At 36.5% G+C, this 19698-nt stretch overlaps 1 protein-coding gene across 9 annotated transcripts in view; it reads left to right on the top strand.

The window, feature by feature from the left end:
• SOX6 (SRY-box transcription factor 6) overlaps positions 1 to 19698 on the top strand; it is a 652457-nt gene that overhangs the window by 226149 nt on the left and 406610 nt on the right. Inside the window, exons 1-2 of one of the 9 annotated variants that reach the window (XM_027580198.2) lie at positions 7142 to 7166; positions 14671 to 14759. The exons of 4 other annotated variants lie outside the window; for them this stretch is intronic. Coding sequence is in view for 2 of the 5 variants with exons in the window: in XM_027580193.2 (XP_027435994.2) it covers positions 14750 to 14763 (14 nt within the window). In the remaining 3 variants the exon portion in view is untranslated. Of the gene's footprint in view, positions 1 to 7141; positions 7167 to 12431; positions 12628 to 14670; positions 14764 to 19698 lie in introns of those variants that run through there. 4 more of the 9 variants (XM_027580199.2, XM_027580193.2, XM_027580194.2 and 1 more) reach the window with 4 other exon arrangements.

The following is a 19698-nucleotide window of genomic DNA, read 5'->3' as shown; positions in this document are numbered from 1 at the left end:
AGATTGGGATTATTCCCTGCATATTTTCAGACCACAATGCTTTGAAACTAGAACTCAATCACAAGGGGAAAGTTGGAAAGAACTCAAATACATGGAGGCTAAAGAGCATCCTACTAAAGAATGAATGGGTCAACCAGGAAATTAAAGAAGAATTTAAAAAATTCATGGAAACCAATGAAAATGAAAACACAACTGTTCAAAATCTTTGGGATACAGCAAAGGCAGTCCTGAAAGGAAAGTATATAGCAATACAAGCCTTTCTCAAGAAACAAGAAAGGTCTCAAATATACAACCTAACCCTACACCTAAAGGAGCTGGAGAAAGAACAGCAAATAAAGCCTAAACCCAGCAGGAGAAGAGAAATAATAAAGATCAGAGCAGAAATCAATGAAATAGAAACCAAAAGAACAGTAGAACAGATCAACGAAACTAGGAGCTTGTTCTTTGAAAGAATTAACAAGATTGATAAGCCCCTGGCCAGACTTATCAAAAAGAAAAGAGAAATGACCCAAATCAACAAAATCATGAATGAAAGAGGAGAGATCACAACCAACACCAAAGAAATACAAACAATTATAAGAACACATTATGAGCAACTCTATGCCAGCAAATTAGATAACCTGGAAGAAATGGGTGCATTCCTAGAGATGTATCAACTACCAAAATTGAACCAGGAAGAAATAGAAAACCTGAACAGACCTATAACCACTAAGGAAATTGAAGCAGTCATCAAAAATCTCCCAACAAACAAAAGCCCAGGGCCAGATGGCTTCCCAGGGGAATTCTATCAGACATTTAAAGAAGAATTAATACCTATTCTCCTGAAACTGTTCCAAAAAATAGAAATGGAAGGAAAACTTCCAAACTCATTTTATGAGGCCAGCATTACCTTGATCCCAAAACCAGACAAAGACCCCATCAAAAAGGAGAATTACAGACCAATATCCTTGATGAACATGGATGCAAAAATTCTCACCAAAATACTAGCCAATAGGATCCAACAGTACATTAAAAGGATTATTCACCATGACCAAGTGGGATTTATCCCTGGGCTGCAAGTCTGGTTCAACATCCGCAAATCAATCAGCGTGATACGATACATTAACGAAAGAAAGAACAAGAATCATATGATCCTCTCAATAGATGCAGAAAAAGCATTTGACAAAGTACAGCATCCTTTCTTGATCAAAACTCTTCAGAGTATAGGGCTAGAGGGTACATACCTCAATATCATAAAAGCCATCTACGAAAAACCTACAGCGAATATCATTCTTAATGGGGAAAAGCTGAGAGCTTTTCCCCTAAGGTCAGGAACGCGGCAGGGATGTCCACTCTCACCACTGCTATTCAACATAGTATTAGAAGTCCTAGCCACAGCAATCAGACAACAAAAAGAAATCAAAGGCATCCAAATCGGCAAAGAAGAAGTCAAACTCTCACTCTTTGCAGATGATATGATACTGTATGTCAAAACCCAAAAGACTCCACCCCAAAACTGCTAGAACTCATACAGGAATTCAGTAAAGTAGCAGGCTATAAAATCAATGCACAGAAATCAGTGGCATTCCTATACACCAACAACAAGACAGAAGAGAGACAAATCAAGGAGTCAGTCCCATTTACAATTGCACCCAAAACCATAAGATACCTAGGAATAAATTTAACCAAAGAGGCAAAGGATCTGTACTCAGAAAACTATAAAATACTCATGAAAGAAATTGAGGAAGACACAAAGAAATGGAAAAACGTTCCATGCTCATGGATTGGAAGAACAAACATTGTGAAGATGTCAGTGCTACCTAGAGCAATCTACACATTCAATGCAATCCCCATCAAAATACCATCCACCTTTTTCAAAGAAATGGAACAAATAATCCCAAAATTTGTATGGAACCAGAAGAGACCCCGAATAGCCAGAGGAATATTGAAAAAGAAAAGCAAAGCTGGCGGCATCACAATTCCCGACTTCCAGCTCTATTACAAAGCTGTCATCATCAAGACAGTATGGTACTGGCACAAAAACAGACACATAGATCAATGGAACAGAATCGAGAGCCCAGAAATGGACCCTCAACTCTATGGTCAACTCATCTTTGACAAAGCAGGAAAGAATGTCCAATGGAAAAAAGACAGTCTCTTCAACAAATGGTGTTGGGAAAATTGGATAGCCACATGCAGAAGAATGAAACTGGACCATTTCCTTACACCACACACAAAAATAGACTCCAAATGGTTGAAAGACCTAAATGTGAGATAAGAGTCGATCAAAATCCTAAAGGAGAACACAGGCAGCAACCTCTTCCACCTCAGCCACAGCAACTTCTTCCTAGAAACATTGCCAAAGGCAAGGGAAGCCAGGGCAAAAATGAACCATTGGGATTTCATCAAGATAAAAAGCTTTTGCACAGCAAAAGAAACAGTCAACAAAACCAAAAGACAACCGACAGAATGGGAGAAAATATTTGCAAATGACATATCAGATAAAGGGCTAGTATCCAAAATCTATAAAGAACTTATCAAACTCAACACCCAGAGAACAAATAATCCAATCAAGAAATAGGCAGAAGAGATGAACAGACAGTTTTCCAAAGAAGACATCCAAATGGCCAACAGACATATGAAAAAGTGCTCAACATCGCTCAGCATCAGGGAAATCCAAATCAAAACCTCAATGAGATTCCACCTCACACCCATCAGAATGGCTAAAATTCACAAGTCAGGAAACGACAGATGTTGGCGGGGATGTGGAGAAAGGGGAACCCTCCTACACTGTTGGTGGGAATGCAAGCTGGTGCAACCACTCTGGAAAACAGTATGGAGGTTCCTCAAACAGTTGAAAATAGAGCTACCATACGATCCAGCAATTGCACTACTGGGTATTTACCCCAAAGATACAAATGTAGGGATCCGAAGGGGTGCGTGCACCCCAATGTTTATAGCAGCAATGTCCACAATAGCCAAACTGTGGAAAGAGCCAAGATGTCCACTGACAGATGAATGGATAAAGAAGAAGTGGTATATATACACAATGGAATATTATGCAGCCATCAAAAGGAATGAGATATTGCCATTTGCAACGACATGGATGGAACTGGAGGGTGTTATGCTGAGTGAAATAAGTCAATCAGAGAAAGACATGTATCATATGACCTCACTGATATGAGGAATTCTTAATCTCAGGAAACAAACTGAGGGTTGCTGGAGTGGTGGGGGGTGGGAGGGATGGGGTGGCTGGGTGATAGACATTGGGGAGGGTATGTGCTATGGTGAGCACTGTGAATTGTACAAGACTGATGAATCACGGATCTGTACTTCTGAAACAAATAATGCAATATATGTTAAGAAAAAAAAAGAAGAAGATAGCAGGAGGGGAAGAATGAAGGGGGAGTAAGTCGGAGGGGGAGATGAACCATTAGAGACGATGGACTCTGAAAAACAAACTGAGGGTTCTAGAGGGGAGGGGGGTGGGGGAATGGGTTAGGCTGGTGATGGGTATTAAAGAGGGCACATTCTGCGTGGAGCACTGGGTGTTATGCACAAACAATGAATCATGGAACACTACATTAAAAACTAATGATGTAATGTATGGTGATTAACATAACAATAAAAATTATTAAAAAAATAAAATAAATACATAAAATCTTAAAAAATATATAGTTTTCCTTCTTTCTAAATAAAATAAGTTGAAATTTGCTTATATTTTTAATATTCACTTAGCTATTACAGTTTGATATTTTTGTTAGATGTACAACTTGGACAGGAATTGGAGAGAGTACTTTACCTATGGTCTGAAGAAATATCCTCTGCTTTTAACATTTTTATATGTTAATCCTATTCATTAATATATAATTCTACTCAAGATAAACTTTAATGGATTTACCTCAACTTAGAGATCTTCTCATTAGCATGGAAAACACAAAATGGAAATGGATATTGTAGTACAAATTTTGCTGTTTTCCTGGAAAAATAACTGGAATTTTTATGAAAATTTTTTCTCCAAATCTAGTTATGCAAGTTCTACTTGATGTTTGTAAATCACATTTAAAGGGGCAATGCTTTTAACTTATATTTGCCTTTTAGGAGGGCTCCATTTTATCTGTCTTTTCACATTGTTTGAAATATGTATGTAAAGTACATACATAAAGACTAGGTTGATACTTGATCATCTCTCAAGCAATACTGAATCATTTTATAATAAGATTTTATTACTTAAAAAATTAAAAAAAACCAACATAAAAATAATATCCTAGGTTTTCTTGCTTTTTTCCCCCTGCCATTCAAGGATGTATATTCTCAATCAAATTTGGTCTTTTTAACTTGGCTAACCTTAAGTAACAAGATCTTAAGTTGACACTGTTTTCTCCCTAATTCTTATAGATTATAGATATGTAATGTTCCTCAGATTTAAGAGCCTCAGATCTAAGTACCCTGGTTGTCTATGTTCTCATAAGGAAATGATCATGTTCAGAGTTTGGGGTGCTAATTAGTCCATGAGACCAAGGCCCCCATTAGAACCACTGTAACATCAAGTCAAAGTTACAGAAGTCTTAACCTTTAAGAGTCCCTGCAGACAACAGCACATCTGGAATGGCATGTACACTTAGTTATATGCGTGGAATTTCTCAGAGGTAGTGGATTTCAAAGTTTTATTATCTATAATTAAGTAGGATTTCCAAATGACCCCAAGTGTGCAACCCAGACAAATACAGTTTAAAATGTAAAATTTCTAGGAGAAACTTGCTGCTTCTTCTTCTTCTTCTTCTTCTTCTTCTTCTTCTTCTTCTTCTTCTTCTTCTTCAAGATTTACCCATTTATTTGAGAGGTGGGGGAGGGAGAGGGAGAGGGAGAGAGAATCCCAAGCAGGCTCCACACTGAGTATGAGCCTGACACAGGGCTTGATCTCATGACCCTGAGATCATGACCTGAGCCTGAGCCAAAACCAGGAGTCGGACATTTAACCAACTGAGCCGCCCAGGTGCCCCAGAGAACTGTATTTTTTAACCCAAGAAAATAAAATCCATAAACTTACTCTATTTTCTTTTTTTAAAATTTTCCAGGTGCCCCAGAACCTGCTTCTAATAGCCCTTCCTTTCTTCTTCTTATAACCCTTCTACATGGTGATCTTTCCTTTTAGTCACTCACTGTCTATTTATTTCTCCTGCCCAAACCCACTCATAGCATAGTATCCTAGAGTAGTCACATAGACCTTTATTATTATTGTTGTTATTAAAATTTTTTATTACATTTATATTAAAATGCCAGGAACAAAGATAAAGTCTCATGCAGAATTCACAGTATGTCATCTGTTTTCACTTTTACCTGCTTATTTCCTGTCCTTGTCCGTGTTTTTTTTTTTTTTAATTTCATATAACTGTAATCAGAGCATAGATGTCATTGTGTATTCTTTGGTTTTCATTTGATGTTATATAATAAACATTTCCTACCACAAGGAGCTTGCTATGGCCCATACAGATACTGGGGGAAGCCCTTGTATGTCTTTCTTTGGAAGGGAATTGCCATTTGGGTCTTATTTTGGATAGTCTTCCTCCTGATCTTGAGATATTTACAATTAGCCTGAAGCTCTTACTGAGGGAAGACATAATTTCTATTTTTTATGGGAATGCATCTTAACACTTACCAATAACTATGAAGTTTTCTGTAGTTTTTTTTCTGCATCTCTTGCATCTGTTGAGAAGTTTATAGAATTTTTCTTTAATCTGTGAATAGGGCATTATTGGCAGATTTTCTGAACCCTCTAGCTTTACTGAGATAAAACCTACTTGTTCTTGATGGATTTTCATTTACGCCGTAGAATTAGTTAATATTTAAAGGATTTTTAAAATTCTATTCATAAATGAGATTAGTCTATAATTTTCACTTTTTATAGTATCCTTATTTTGTTTTGGAATCAAGGATATTTTAGCATTAAAAGTGATTTGGGAGTCATATACATTTTAGTGTGAGAGGAACTCATAGTATTACCTCTCCTGGAGGCACTAAGCTTAAACTCTAACTAGGAGGAAAAATATTTTTATCTGTAGAGGATTTTGAAACATCAACCTAAGATGGCATTTTTGTTTTGTTTTGTTTTTTTAAATTTTGGTAACGGGAGGGACTGGAGTAGGAAGATGAGGATAGAAAAAATGTTGGTAAAGTGTGGAGGTTACTTCTATAAGTCTCTGTCATGGTGTGTAATTATTTTGGTCTTTATCTTTGAATATTTATTGTCAGGCCTGTGGTATGATCAATTAGGATTAAGAGGAGGGTAGTTTGATGACATTGGTTAGGGAAGGTATTGGTCACTGGAGAAACCGTTAACTGAACATTGAAAAAGGTTCCTGAACCAAAGTTGAAGCTACACATGATCTGAAATGTAAAAACATTCTAATTAGTCTGTTTATGTTCCTAATGCCCTTGAAAGGTACAAGGTTAGAGCTTCTTCTCCAGGCCCCACAATTTTCCCATTGGTTGCATTAAGCCATTTATGACATCATTCCTCCTCCAAGACTCTCCTGGGAGTTAATTTTAGTCAGGTTTTTATGTCTGTAAAAAATCTGGGGAGTGGGTATGAGTCTATATGTAATTTGACCTATGTTTAATTTCATTGCCTCCTATAAAAAATAGTTCACAAATGTTAGGAACTCTTTAAGTTTGGCCTTTCTGAGTATCTGATATGACTACTGATACGATTTCTTACAAAAGAGGTGCTGACTTTTTTCTGTTCTTACTGTTCTAAAGGTATCACAATTTAATTCAACACAATTTTTGAGTCTCAGAAGGCTCCCTCCTACAGAAGCCCCTAAGTTTGCACCTACTATGCACCAGGTATCGGATATTCAAAGATGATTGTTCTTAGGGAGTTCAAGCTTTCTTTTTTCATCCTTGTTCTCTGAAGCCTTTTCTGATATCCAGGTGCTTTTGTTTCTCTTTCTTTTTGCCTCTCTGTCAAAGCAAAGAGACTTTTAAAGGAAAATTTGAGTTAAATCCAAGCTGCTTCTATTGAGAAGAATTAGTACAGCTCTCTGAACATGGGCCCATTGTCTGTTTAGAACCTAGTGTTAATGAGGGCACAATGCTTGTCTTGATTCTTATATGGACCTATTAGCTTTGCTCTGTTCTATGGCTTTGGATCACTGATCTAATGAGTGATACTTGCTAAAGACCAGGTGAGACGATTTGGTTGATCAAAACATTAGAAAACCAGTGCAAGTTGCATTCTTGCCAGGTATCATCCTTGTTTATAAAAGGCAAACAATAATTTAGGACTTCACTTTAAAACAAATTATTACTGAAATAAGTTGTAAAGGGATGTGGAAAGTAAAAAGAACTTAAAAACCATATTATTATGTGATTTTTTTTCTGTTCTCCATTAATTGGGTAATTCTTAAGATAGTTTTCTCTATGTCATTTAGTTTCCTTCTTAATATCTTTGGATGCAGGATTGAGCTTTGCTGGCCTTTCTTTCTTGTTCTTTGGGTGTTAGTGCCAGCTTTGGCAGCCCTCATTGTCAGTGCTGGCTCAAATGAAGGAATGGCTGAAGGCTCCTTTTGGAGACCCACTTTACTGGTTATTTTAATTGCTCACAGGGATAATTGTTGAGTGGTGCTATATAGGATAGTATTTCCTTTGCCACAGGGTTTAGGAATTCTGCCCAGTAATCACTCCTACTCCTGCTGGATGAGTGTATCTGAGTGGAAAGACTAGTAACTGGTGCTAGGTATCTCCTTAAAACTCTGTGTAGGGCCTCTGTCATATTAACTCTTTGAAATTCATGCAGCCACCATGAATACTTTCCTCATTGATCTTCTGTTTCATATGGTCCTAAACAGAGAAATTTGCAGAGTTTAAAATTAGGACACCCTCTATCATGTAGCCCTGTGAGGCCAAAAATGTTCTTTGCTTTTCTTTTTTACTGTCAGAGGTATTGGAAGAACAATAGGGATTTGAGTGATAAGGGCTGGGCTTAAAAAAAATTTTTTTTTAAAACACTGCTATTTCAGCTATGTCTGCTATGGTGAAAGACTGCAATATACTGTTTACTGGTATTCTGTGGTTTGGAACTGTCAATACTTTCTGAGATAGGGTGACAAAATTCTGGACCCAGCATCCATTAGATGTTTCCTCAAACTTAGCTGCTTCTGTAGGAGGGAGCCTTCTGAGACTCAAAGTTTGTAGTTTTGAAGCCTTTTATCAAGGAATAACCGATTCATAAGAGGTCAGTAAGCTAAAATATTTTAGTATATGTGTTGCCGAAGTGAGCTCAGTAAGCCAAAATAAATGGTGAAAATGTATGGGTCATATTTCAGAATCAGCTTTATGGTTGCAGTTTTTAAATTGGAAATCAGTGAAGATGGGGGGGTGGAGTTGTTTGTTAATTGTTTTTTAAAGAGTTTTTGTCACTTATTAAAATAAAAGTGATATCAGTTTTGAGTAGTTATCTAGACTATATTAGTGATAATGGAACAAAACAGAAACTTCTTCTGAAGAATTTTGGGAATCCTCAAAATGACTTTGACCTCTTTGCTAAGATTGATTGCTTTAAAGGCCCCAATTTTTCTTCATCCTTCTTTGTATCCATGACCTTTGCCATGAAACTTTACAGTGCCCTTCCATTGTAGAAGGGTATTCTGTCTCACCTCTTGACTCTGGGATCCATCATTTAACTTGCTTTGGCCAATGGGATGTTGGCAAATGTGATACAAGTAGAGGTTTGTAAAAGCACTTGTGCATTTCTGTTCACATTCTTGCTCTTTTCTGTCACCATGAGAAGAACAAGCCTGGGCTAGTCTGATGGAGAATGAAACATATGGAGCAAAGTTGAATTACTCTAGTTATCCCAGCCAAAGCCATCCTAGATCAGCCAAAAGCCAGCCAACCGCAAGACACGTAGGTGAGCTCAGCTAAAAGCAGAAGAGATGCCCAGCTGACCTGCAAACATATGAGCCAAACAAATGCTTATTTTTTAAGTCAGTGAGTTTTGAGGGTGGTCGAACCTGAAGCATTTTTGTGGCCATAGATAACTGATACAACCTCAGTTAACCTCTTTTTAACAAAGACTCAACCGGGCAAATATCGCAGATGACTCCCAGTGATTTCTTGCTGTTTCAGTGACAACATGAACATGATTTCAAGAAATTCCTAGAGCTAGCCTCTCAGTGATACTTGTGTGAGACTTGATTTAAAGTGAAATATGTTTTCGTTGTGGGTCGATTTAGGAACCTCCACCCAGTCTATATTTTCAGCTAATGTATGTTAGCCTCACAGGGCACTGAGTCATTCAGTCCACAAAAAAAAGATAAGGCAAAGAATGCAAGTAGTCCAAGTAATTAAGTTAAATTCATGTGGCAAGAAACACAAAGCCAATATGTCCTTGTCAAGAGTGAATTTTGACTGGGAAGAAGAGTTGGTGGTGAGTGGAGTCAGTAAAATGGAAAAAATGAGACTCAAAAAAGGCAAACTAGATTTACTTTAGGCCATTTAAAAACAACAGAGTGTAAAAGTGAATGTTGTGAATGAAGACTGAGCTTTCAAATCTTAACTCCATTTACACTCTAAAAGTTCAACTTATTAAAGGGGTGGGTGTTGGATGAAAGAGGCAATGAGGTAGTTTTGTTAGGGGCCTGGTGCTTTAATTCTTTCTTTGTGCTTTGACATCAAATGACTGTTGTCTTTTTTACTTTCAGACTCTCTATTGCTATTTCATTCACTTTCTTTTGTGGTAGAACGAAGTCTTCTTTTTAGTGAGTATATAATAAGTAGAGGGCTGAGAATCAGTCCCTGGACAGAGGCTGGGCATTACTGATCAGTACTCAGAGAAGAGGTGCTAGATGGGGGAAACTGTACTTGGTTAATTCCTGATATTACTTGGAAAGGTCCTTATTATTTTGCACAGCAGTGTGGTCACCTGGCGGTAGGTCATTAGCATTTTAGTCTTCTTTTCCTCACAACAATGCACAACATGCTAATTAGAGGATTCTGAAAGCTAAGTAACCTGTTTTAAAACCAGACATTTTAATTTGCAGCTTTAATGGCTGTTTTTATAATAACTGGCTTTATTGGGGGTAAAAGCACTTCTCATGTTCCACTAGCAAGGCAGAGTATAACAGAAGCTGACAAAATTAAAAACCTCATAATGCGACCTTTGCCTGGGATAAAAGGCTGTTTCATAACAATTTCCTTTTGTTCTTTGTTTAAGCCATTACTCTAAAAGGAGCCTCCGATTAATCTAAGTAAATGCATCATTACAGTACTAATCCATGTCCTTCTGTCAGTGTCTGTTTTAATTAAATAAGAAATGCTAGCAGAAAGATATCACGCACAAAGCTGTGATTGGAGAAAGAAGCACTGGTTGATCAGGGAAAGATTAAAAAGGGCTTTACTGTTTTGTCCATTTGCATAGCTCCAGATGCCACAGTGTTTCAGGTTGAAAGAAAACTTACAAAAGAGTTTAACACATTTCACTCTTATAGATTTAAAATAATGGGATTTACCAATGAAATTCTAATCATCCAATTTATCACATGTTAGACATTCCAAAGCAAGGAACAGAACAGCTTGGGGCGTGTCTTTTAAACCTTTTATGCAATGTTGTGTTGTATCTGTGAAAACATACCTGCCAAATTTGCATTTGTTTCTTCTGATTTTGGGTGACATGGATGGTGAAAGCTGGTTGTGGATATAAAATGTGATTTTTTCCTTTTTGAAGTGTCTTGCAACTTCTAGTTTACCTAAGTTTTTTTTTTATAGCTTTCTATTGATAATATGTTAAGAGTTTAGGTGCTTAATTGGTTGTTAACAATGAAAGTACATTTGATAAATGCTTATAAAATGAATGTATCTAGTTAATATCATTGCACTGATACACAGAAACTCTTCTTAGCAGTAGAGTTACAGAAGTCCCGTGGTGAGGGCTTTCTCCGTATATGGGCCATTATTTGATGTAATGAAAAGAGAAAGTGTGCAACAGTGAGATTGTTAATTAATTTAGCCTAACAAGATGAAGATAAATGAAGCAAAGCACAGATTGAATGAAGCAAGAGGTCTTATTTACAATTTAATACATTTTTATATAATGCAGATTTCACTTGATAAAAAAAAAAAAACCAAACAGAGCCCCATCCAAAAATACCTGCTAACATAAAAGTACACTCCCTCCCACCACAGTTCAACACTAAAATCCACCTGACTTTACAGAAAACATGTACTGTGGCTTCATAGAGAAGACACTTTTATAATGTGTAAACAATGCTTTTCTACTGCTAAGAATCCTATACTAGTTAACCTTTAACTTTAGTATTTTATTATTCTTTGCTATACAGTGGGGATGAACATAAGAATAATTATCTGGAAACCTTCGAGTTTTTTGTTCTCCAGGTTATACTGAGACATCTTGCTTCAGTTATTTAATAATCATTTTATTTTAATCCTTTTTTTTAAGCAAAGGAAAGAAGCTCAAAAGTGAGAAAAGAAAAAAGAAAAAGAGCTGTGAGCCTTTTTACATGTGCTTGAATCTGTACCAATTGTGCAGAATTCTTAAATTAGCATTATTTTTAAAAGTCTCCCTTTCAGAGATTAATGAGCTTTATCCAGTATTTGACCTTTTATCATTCTTGCTTTCTGCTCAGAAGTACTTCCTTCCTTCCTACAGTAGCTAGAAAAGACTGTCTCTTATCTTATGTTACTGTAGGCAGTGGTAACAGGGCTCTCTACAAATGGTGTTATTATGGTCACTATGTTTTTATCTCAGGGGTCACGAACAAATCCATGCAACTGCTTCTAAGGATTTCAATAAATAGGACTTTTTATCCAGACAATCGCCTTTTATGTTACTTTTAAACAAAACTACTAGTCCATCAAGAGTTTCAAAAGAAAACAATTCTACAGAGTGCCGGTATGGCCGCACAGACCAATCATCATGGCACCCATTCTCCAGTCCTTTATTTTTCAAGTCCACAACAATAGGTTGTTGATTCAATGGACAAGACCAGAACAATTAAGTTCTCTGTTTAGCAGCAGTGCAGCATTTTAATGCCCTTCTCTAATAATGGTCTCATTATTGTTATTCTAAGACTGGGCCTCAGGAGGAGGAATATTTGCTGGAGGTACGTCATTATTTTGCAAATTTCGATTAGCTCATCATGTTGTCTGTAGTGTGAAAATCGTAGCTAATTAGGGCAGCCAGTTAGACTACCAGCTTTTGAGCTTATGAGTTAAAAGGTAGCATACTTGATAGGCCAGTGATGTGAAAAAGGTGGTAAAAAGGAGGATTAGAGCAGTTGCCTTAGTAACTCCAACTTCCATCTGTGAGGGAACAATGGACTTGTGTTTCTCCCCCACCTTGGTGTAAAAATTGGTTTTGTTTTGAAAGGACAGGGTTCTTTTTATGACAATCTGGAATTCAGCCCAACTGAGTGTAGTTTTAGTTGTTAGGAGAGACCACTGGGGATAGGAAAGATGAAAGGTCATGGTGAGCTTCAAGGACATGAAAGGTTGTTGTCTCATGTAACAATGGTAGATTGTTTTTTTCTAATATTTCTAGCCAGCCCCTAAGTCAGGTGATGGAACAAATACCTACAGTTTAGTCAGGTGAAACAGGAGGGGGCAGGGCAAGGAAAGGAGAAAAATGGGGTAAGAGAGAGTTTGTACTTTGTTTTGAAGAAATAAAAGGGTAACTTCAATTTGCTTTTATTAAACAAAGTGGTATTTCTTTGTCACCATCTCTGAGATTCCAGTGTGCTTTGGATGGTTTGCCTCTGTGGGCCATCACATCTCTGGGAACCTCTCCAATGTGTTAGGAAATGTGATTTAAGCTTTCTTGCTGAATTCCCAGGAGGACCAGTGATGTGATACTTAACAATAAATTTAGTTGTTGTAGTTTTCTCACATTATTGGTGTTCTTAAAAGGTTTTCCTTCAAATGCACACTGAATAAAATGAATGATAAATATGAAAGAAATTTGTTTCACCACTCTACAGGGTTTTATCATAAATTCTATGACTTCCATCACAGAAAGTTTACAGGAAACTGTTTAGATGTTGCTGCAATAGCAACACAAATTTTTCTCTCTGTACATAAAAAAATGCTACCATTTTAAGAGCTATTGGCGTTTTGTATTACAGAGGAGGTGATAGGAAAGGATTGAATACAGTGTTATTTTATAAAAATCCTCAAAACCAAATCACCCTCTTTGGGTTTGAAATACTTTTATTTCAGCAAAATGAGTGGCTTCTGTTTTCCTTCCATATCAGTATTAAAATATTTGGTTGTGGTTGTGGTTTTGTGTGTGTGTATGTGTGTGTGTGTGTGTGTTTTGAACCACAGAGAGTATAGGAACACTATCATTTTAAGCAAAAGGATCATCTTTTGATGATCAAAGGAACCTTCATATTTCTTGCTCTCTATTGTCCCCAAACAACCCCTGTATAATTGAAACTGGACTTGGTCCAGGAGATTGGGGAGAATTTCAAATTTTCTTTTAATCCCAGGTCTTTGTGTTCTTATTTTTTCTAGCCAACTGTCTTTATTGCTATAGCCTTTCTTTTTGTCTTTTTTTTTTTTTTTTGAGAAGCTGTGTTCTTTTAATTTATTGTAGACTTGAAATAATAGTATCATGAAACTCTGGAATTTAAGGACTTTTGAGATTATCTAGTCCAACTCTTATATTTGAAAAATAAGAAGAGACCAGAAAGTTGAAGTGACTTGCCCAAGATAACTCAACTAGTTAGCAGTAGACAAATAGATGCCATTTGCTATGGTATTTAAATATAAAACCTTGGGGTGCCTCTGTGGCTCACTCGGTTAAGCGTCTGCCTTCAGCTCAGGTCATGATCTCAGGGTCCTAGGATTGAGTCCCACATCAGGTTCCCTGCTTAGCGGGGAGTCTTCTTCTCCCTCTCCCTCTGCCCCCTGCCCTGCTGCTATGCTTCTCTCTCTTTCTTTCTCTCTCTGTCTCAAATAAATAAAATCTTTAAGTAAATAAATAAATATAAAAACTTGAAATCAAAGGAAGAATGAAGAAATGTTACAGGAACATGTCTTACTTGCTTACTGGTGATTTTAGTGGCTGTGGGGAGATGGAATAAATCTAACATTTGGTGGTGGGGGGGCTGGGATTCAGATCAGATTTTTATAACTATTAAAGGTTCATTTTAAACAAATGAAAAATTTTTTCCTGATGAAAAACTCCACACAAAACCACAGCATAACTGGGGAGAGACGTACTTAAGGTACTAGCATAGCATTCAGAATCTGCAGCATTTCTTGAGCGAGGCACAGTGTCAGACACTTTCATACACATTATTATAATTACTTAACTGTTCTGTTTTTTTTAGTTTATGCATCTGTAGAAAGATACCTGATATTATCCAACTTTTTTAAATGTTATGAGACATAAGAATCCGTTTATGATTGAAAAATGTAATATACGTTTAACAGAATATTATGTGTAAATTTGTGCTTTATCCAAACAGACACCCCAAGACAAATATGAACCATAATATTTAGATCAATATAAATGCTATAGTTTCTTTTTGGAATCATGTAGAATATATTTAGAAATTTTGGATTATATTTAAACATTGAGGAGAAAATAAAATAATCCATAATTTCACTTTATTATTTTTTAATAAAAAAATTTACTCTCCAGTAACATTTTGGTATATTTCATTTCAGTATTTTATCTATGTGTGTATGAGAAGAAAGAACATGTCTAGCTTGTTTACTCCTCTCTCTCCAGTGTCCAGAACAGTGCATGGCTCATAGTAGGTACTTGAAAAATGTTGAGTAAATGAAAAAAAAATCAAAATTGGATCATACTATAGCTACATTTTTGTATTTAAAAAATCATTTTATTGTATTTTTCCATGTTAGTAGTTTTTGAACACATGATTTTTAATTACCATATTATATACCATCATATGGGTTTACTGTAATTTGTTTTAGCATTAAAATATCAGTTTTAACTTTCACTATTATAATATCAAAGTTATAATATGAAACTTTCACCAGTATAAAATGAGAGTATAATATAATATGAAATATAAATATGGAAGTTAATTTATAAGGATATCTTCCATTTATTATTAAAGTGGTAAAATTTAAAAATTGGTGAAAAAAACTTTTATGATCATAGAATCACAGCAGATGTCATCACTTCCTTCAAGTCTTTGCTTAGATGTCATCTTCTCAATGAGATCTGCCTTGACCACCCTATTTTAATTAATTTAATTAATTTTTAATTGAAGTATGGTTGACATCTAATAGAATATTATTTTCAAGTGTGCAACATAGTGATTTGACCGTTATATACACTATGAAATGCTTACCCCCAGTAAGTGTAGTTACCATCTGTCACTATACAAAGTTATTATAATATTATTGAACATATTCTCTAGGCTATATTTTTCATTCCTGGGACTTATTTATTTTATAACTGGAAGTTATAATTCCCTTTACCTATTTCACCCATCTCCCCCACCAACCTCCCCTCTGGCAACCACTAGTTTGTTCTCTATACTTTTGAGTCCATTTCTCTTTTGTTGTTGTTATTGTGTTTGTTTGTATATTTGTTCATTTGTTTTGTTTTTTAGATTCCACATATAAGTGAAATCGTATGGTATTTGTCTCTGACTTATTTCACTTACCATAATACCTTCTGATTCATCCATGTTGTTGAGAATGGCAAGACTTCATTCTTTATAATGACTGAGTAATATTCCATTGTATTTATATACCATATCTATATTCATTTATCTATGGGTGGACACTTGTATTGCTTCCAAATCTTGGCTATTGTGAATAATGCTGCAGTAAATATAGGGGTGCATATATCTTTTTGAATTAGTGTTTTTGTTTTCTTTGAGTAAATACCCCGAAGATTGATCACTCTATTTTTTTAAAATTTTTTTATTGTTATGTTAATCACCATATATTACATCATTAGTTTTTGGTGCAGTGTTCCATGATTCATTGTTTGTTCATAACACCCAGTGCTCCATGCAGAACGTGCCCTCCTCAATACCCATCACCAGGCTAACCCATCCCCCTACCCCCCTCCCCTCTAGAACCCTCAGTTTGTTTTTCAGAGTCCATCATCTCTCATGGTTCGTCTCCCCCTCTGACATACTCCCCTTTTCTTCCTCTCCTGTTATCTTCTTCTTTTTCTTTTTTCTTAAAATATGTTGTGTTATTTGTTTCAGAAGTACAGATCTGTGATTCAACAGTCTTGCACAATTCACAGTGCTCACCGTAGCACATACCCTCCCCAATGTCTATCACCCAGCCACCCCATCCCTCCCATCCCCAACCACTCCAAAACACTCAGTTTGTTTCCTGAGGTTAAGAATTCCTCATATCAGTGAGGTCATGTGATACATGTCTTTCTCTGATTGACTTATTTCACTCAGCATAACACCCTCCAGTTCCATCCACGTCATTGCAAATGGCAAGATCTCATTCCTTTTGATGGCTGCATAATATTCCATTGTGTATATATACCACATCTTCTTTATCCATTCATCTGTCGATGGGCATGTTGGCTCTTTCCACAGTTTGGCTATTGTGGACCTTGCTGCTATAAACATTGGGGTACACGTACCCCTTCGGGTCCCTACATTTGTATCTTTGTGGTAAATACCCAGTAGTGCAATTGCTGGATCGAATGGTAGCTCTAATTTCAACTGTTTGAGGAACCTCCATACTGTTTTCCAGAGTGACCACTCTATTTTAAAATTGCAACCCTCCAGAAGTGCCTTGGGTGGCTCAGTCGGTTAAGTGTCCAACTCTTGATTTTGGCTCAAGTCATGATGTCAGGGTTGTGAGATCCAGCCCTGCATTTGGCTCCATGCTAGACATGGAGTCTGCTTAAGATTCTCTCTCCTCCCTCTGTCCCTCCACCCCCCACAAAAATTGCAACCCTCCAAATATTCCTGATCTCCCTAATGCCATTCTATTGTTTCCATAGCCTTTATAAACTTTGTACATAATTTGTATATCTATTAAATATATTGGCCATCTTTCTCTTATATTTCCTGGAATATAAGCTCTACATAGCAGATAATTTTTTATTGTTTTCATCACTCATATTCCCCAGTGTCTTGAACATTGCCTAGAACTTAATAGGTACTCAACAATATTTGTTGAATGCATTATTAAAGCTTGAAAAGATGGGGGTGCCTGGGTGGCTCAGTTGGTTAAGCGACTGCCTTCGGCTCAGGTCATGATCCTGGAGTCCTGGGATCGAGTCTCACATTGGGCTCCCTGCTCGGCGGGGAGTCGGCTTCTCCCTCTGACCCTCTTCCCTCTCGTGCTCGCTCTCTCTCATTCTCTCTCTCTCAAATAAATAAATAAAATCTTTTAAAAAAAAGTATATTCACATTGTTAAAAAAGAAAAAAAAAGCTTGAAAAGATGGAAGTGTCTATTTTTTAAGTCAAGAATCAATCATTTTTTTCTTCACATAGGTAACTTTCATCAACCAATTTGCATACCTGCTAAGGACTTCTGTCTTCTGAATGTTAATATGTACATATTATCCAGCTAAATTAAATCATAGCACTTGACTGAATCTTAGACTATGTTGGATTGGGTCTAAATGTCTTGCAACAAGTGCTCCAAGCTTTCACTGTGCAAAGTCACACTGAACTCTAGCTTTAGGGAGAAGGTTCTGGATAAGAAATGTCACGAGTGTCCATCCAAATGAACCCTTTCCTCATTTAAACATCCTTCTGGTAAGACTCTTATGGTTTGTGTCTGACCTGGGCAAACTCAGGTTAACCTGATTATTTACTTATATTTTGGGATGATTTTACCTTATCTGCCCTAACTGATATTGGTCCTATTCCTGAAATTTTCTTAGGAAAGATATTTTACAAGCTCCTGTTTATTTCTTTCAATGAATATGAAAACATAATACTTAAAAAAATACTTAAAAAAATAATATGAAACAAAACAATTATCACTTTATATTTTTTTGGGTAGTTTTTGGGTAGATGTTAATTATAACCTTTAAAAATAGCAATTTACATAACTGTAATAAAACCCTTACATTTATAAGGCATTTATAGTTTCAAAGCTTTTTAATAAATATGATCTTGTTTAATTATCAGAATAATCCTAGACACACAGCGCATGGTTTATTGTACCTTTTGAGGTACTGAGGCACAAAACTGTTAAGAGACCTAATCTACATCACAAATCTAGGAAGTTATAGAGGCCATGAGAAATCCAAGTCTTCAGCGTTCTATTAGTCCAGTATTGTTTTTCTTTTACTTACTTAAACCTTCTCTCCACATTAAATAATCACTGTTCTGTTGACCTTTCTTAATAGGTTCCATGACAATATAAGCAAATGATTAGAATTAAAATTTTTTTCACTTTATTTTACTTAGGGTACTATTCTAGTTCTCAAGGACTTTTTAGCTTTCCCTGGTTCTGTTTTCATAGTCAGTATCTTTAATTTTTTTTTTTTTGAGCATAGTTGACACACAATGTGTCATTAGTTTCAGGTATACAACATAGTGACTCAACAGCTCTATACATTATCCTATGCTCCACACAAATGTAGCTACCATCTGTCACCATACAGTGCTATTAAAATATCATTTTGCTTATGTTATGTCTTTTATTCCCATGACTTATCTGTTCCGTAAATGGGGACCTGTATTTCCCACTCCCCTTCACCCATTTTGTCCATCCCCTTGTCCCCCTCATAGTCATTATCTTTTCCTTTATTCTGACTACGAACATGAACTTTTGTAGCAATTTGTGAAACCAATGGCTGCCATGTCTGTCTTTTTGTCCCCGTAGCTAATTGTTCATTTCCCAGCTCTAGACATGACTAAGCGAGTTCTGTTCCATCATGACAGGCATAGAGCAGACCGGTAGAGGTCCGCTGAGATCTGAACAGCCTTGGAAGAAAGTGAATATAGCAGGCAAAATGCATTAGCTAAAAGATTGGACAATGAACGCCAAGTCCATGTATGCAGAGAAAGGCATAAAACAGGAGATTAAAGTGTTTCATAAGGCAGACAAAGCAAGAAAGATCTGGGACAAGTGGTAGTTAGAAATTTAGGCAGATAGGCCACCATAACCATAGACACTGAGTGTAATTAAAGGACAGATTCCAGTTTCTGAGTAGACTGCCGGTGAAAGATTGCCATTAACACGTAAGGGTCATGGTCTTAGATGGACTATTGTATTTAGATACAGGAAAGCAAGGTAGAATCCTAGTTATTAGAATCAAAGCAAAAGGTCAAGGTCAGACTAGCAGCAGGAGTAATTGATTTCATTCTGAGTCCCAAAGGATTGTGTTGGAGTCTCCGTAGATGAGGTCAGAAGTGGTCATAGAGCAGTGGCTCTCAAACTTTTAGTGTACATAAGAATCACCTGTGTGCTTCAGATTTCTGAGGTGGGGCAGCCTCAGAACAAGCACCCAGATTATTCTAATGCAAGTGTTTATAGATCACATTTTGAGAAAATTGCCATAAAGCCTGAGATGGCACTTACCGAAGGATGAGGGATCAAGTATTACAACTGTTGAGAGGGGAAGTGGCTAGGGGTTGAAAGTTAGACGTTTTAGAAAGAGAAAAATGTATCTCCCAGCCCAGAGCTGATTTGTATTTATCTGCATGTAAATAAAAGCAGAAAAACACGGGCTGATATGCACTGGACTGGTGTGTTGTAAGCCTCTTATATTTCTCTCT

This window comes from Zalophus californianus, chromosome 11 (genome assembly GCF_009762305.2).
Source record: "Zalophus californianus isolate mZalCal1 chromosome 11, mZalCal1.pri.v2, whole genome shotgun sequence".
Taxonomy (NCBI): domain Eukaryota; kingdom Metazoa; phylum Chordata; class Mammalia; order Carnivora; family Otariidae; genus Zalophus; species Zalophus californianus.
The sequence above is the reverse complement of the archived record's forward strand: the minus strand, read 5'-3'. Positions and strand labels throughout refer to the sequence as shown.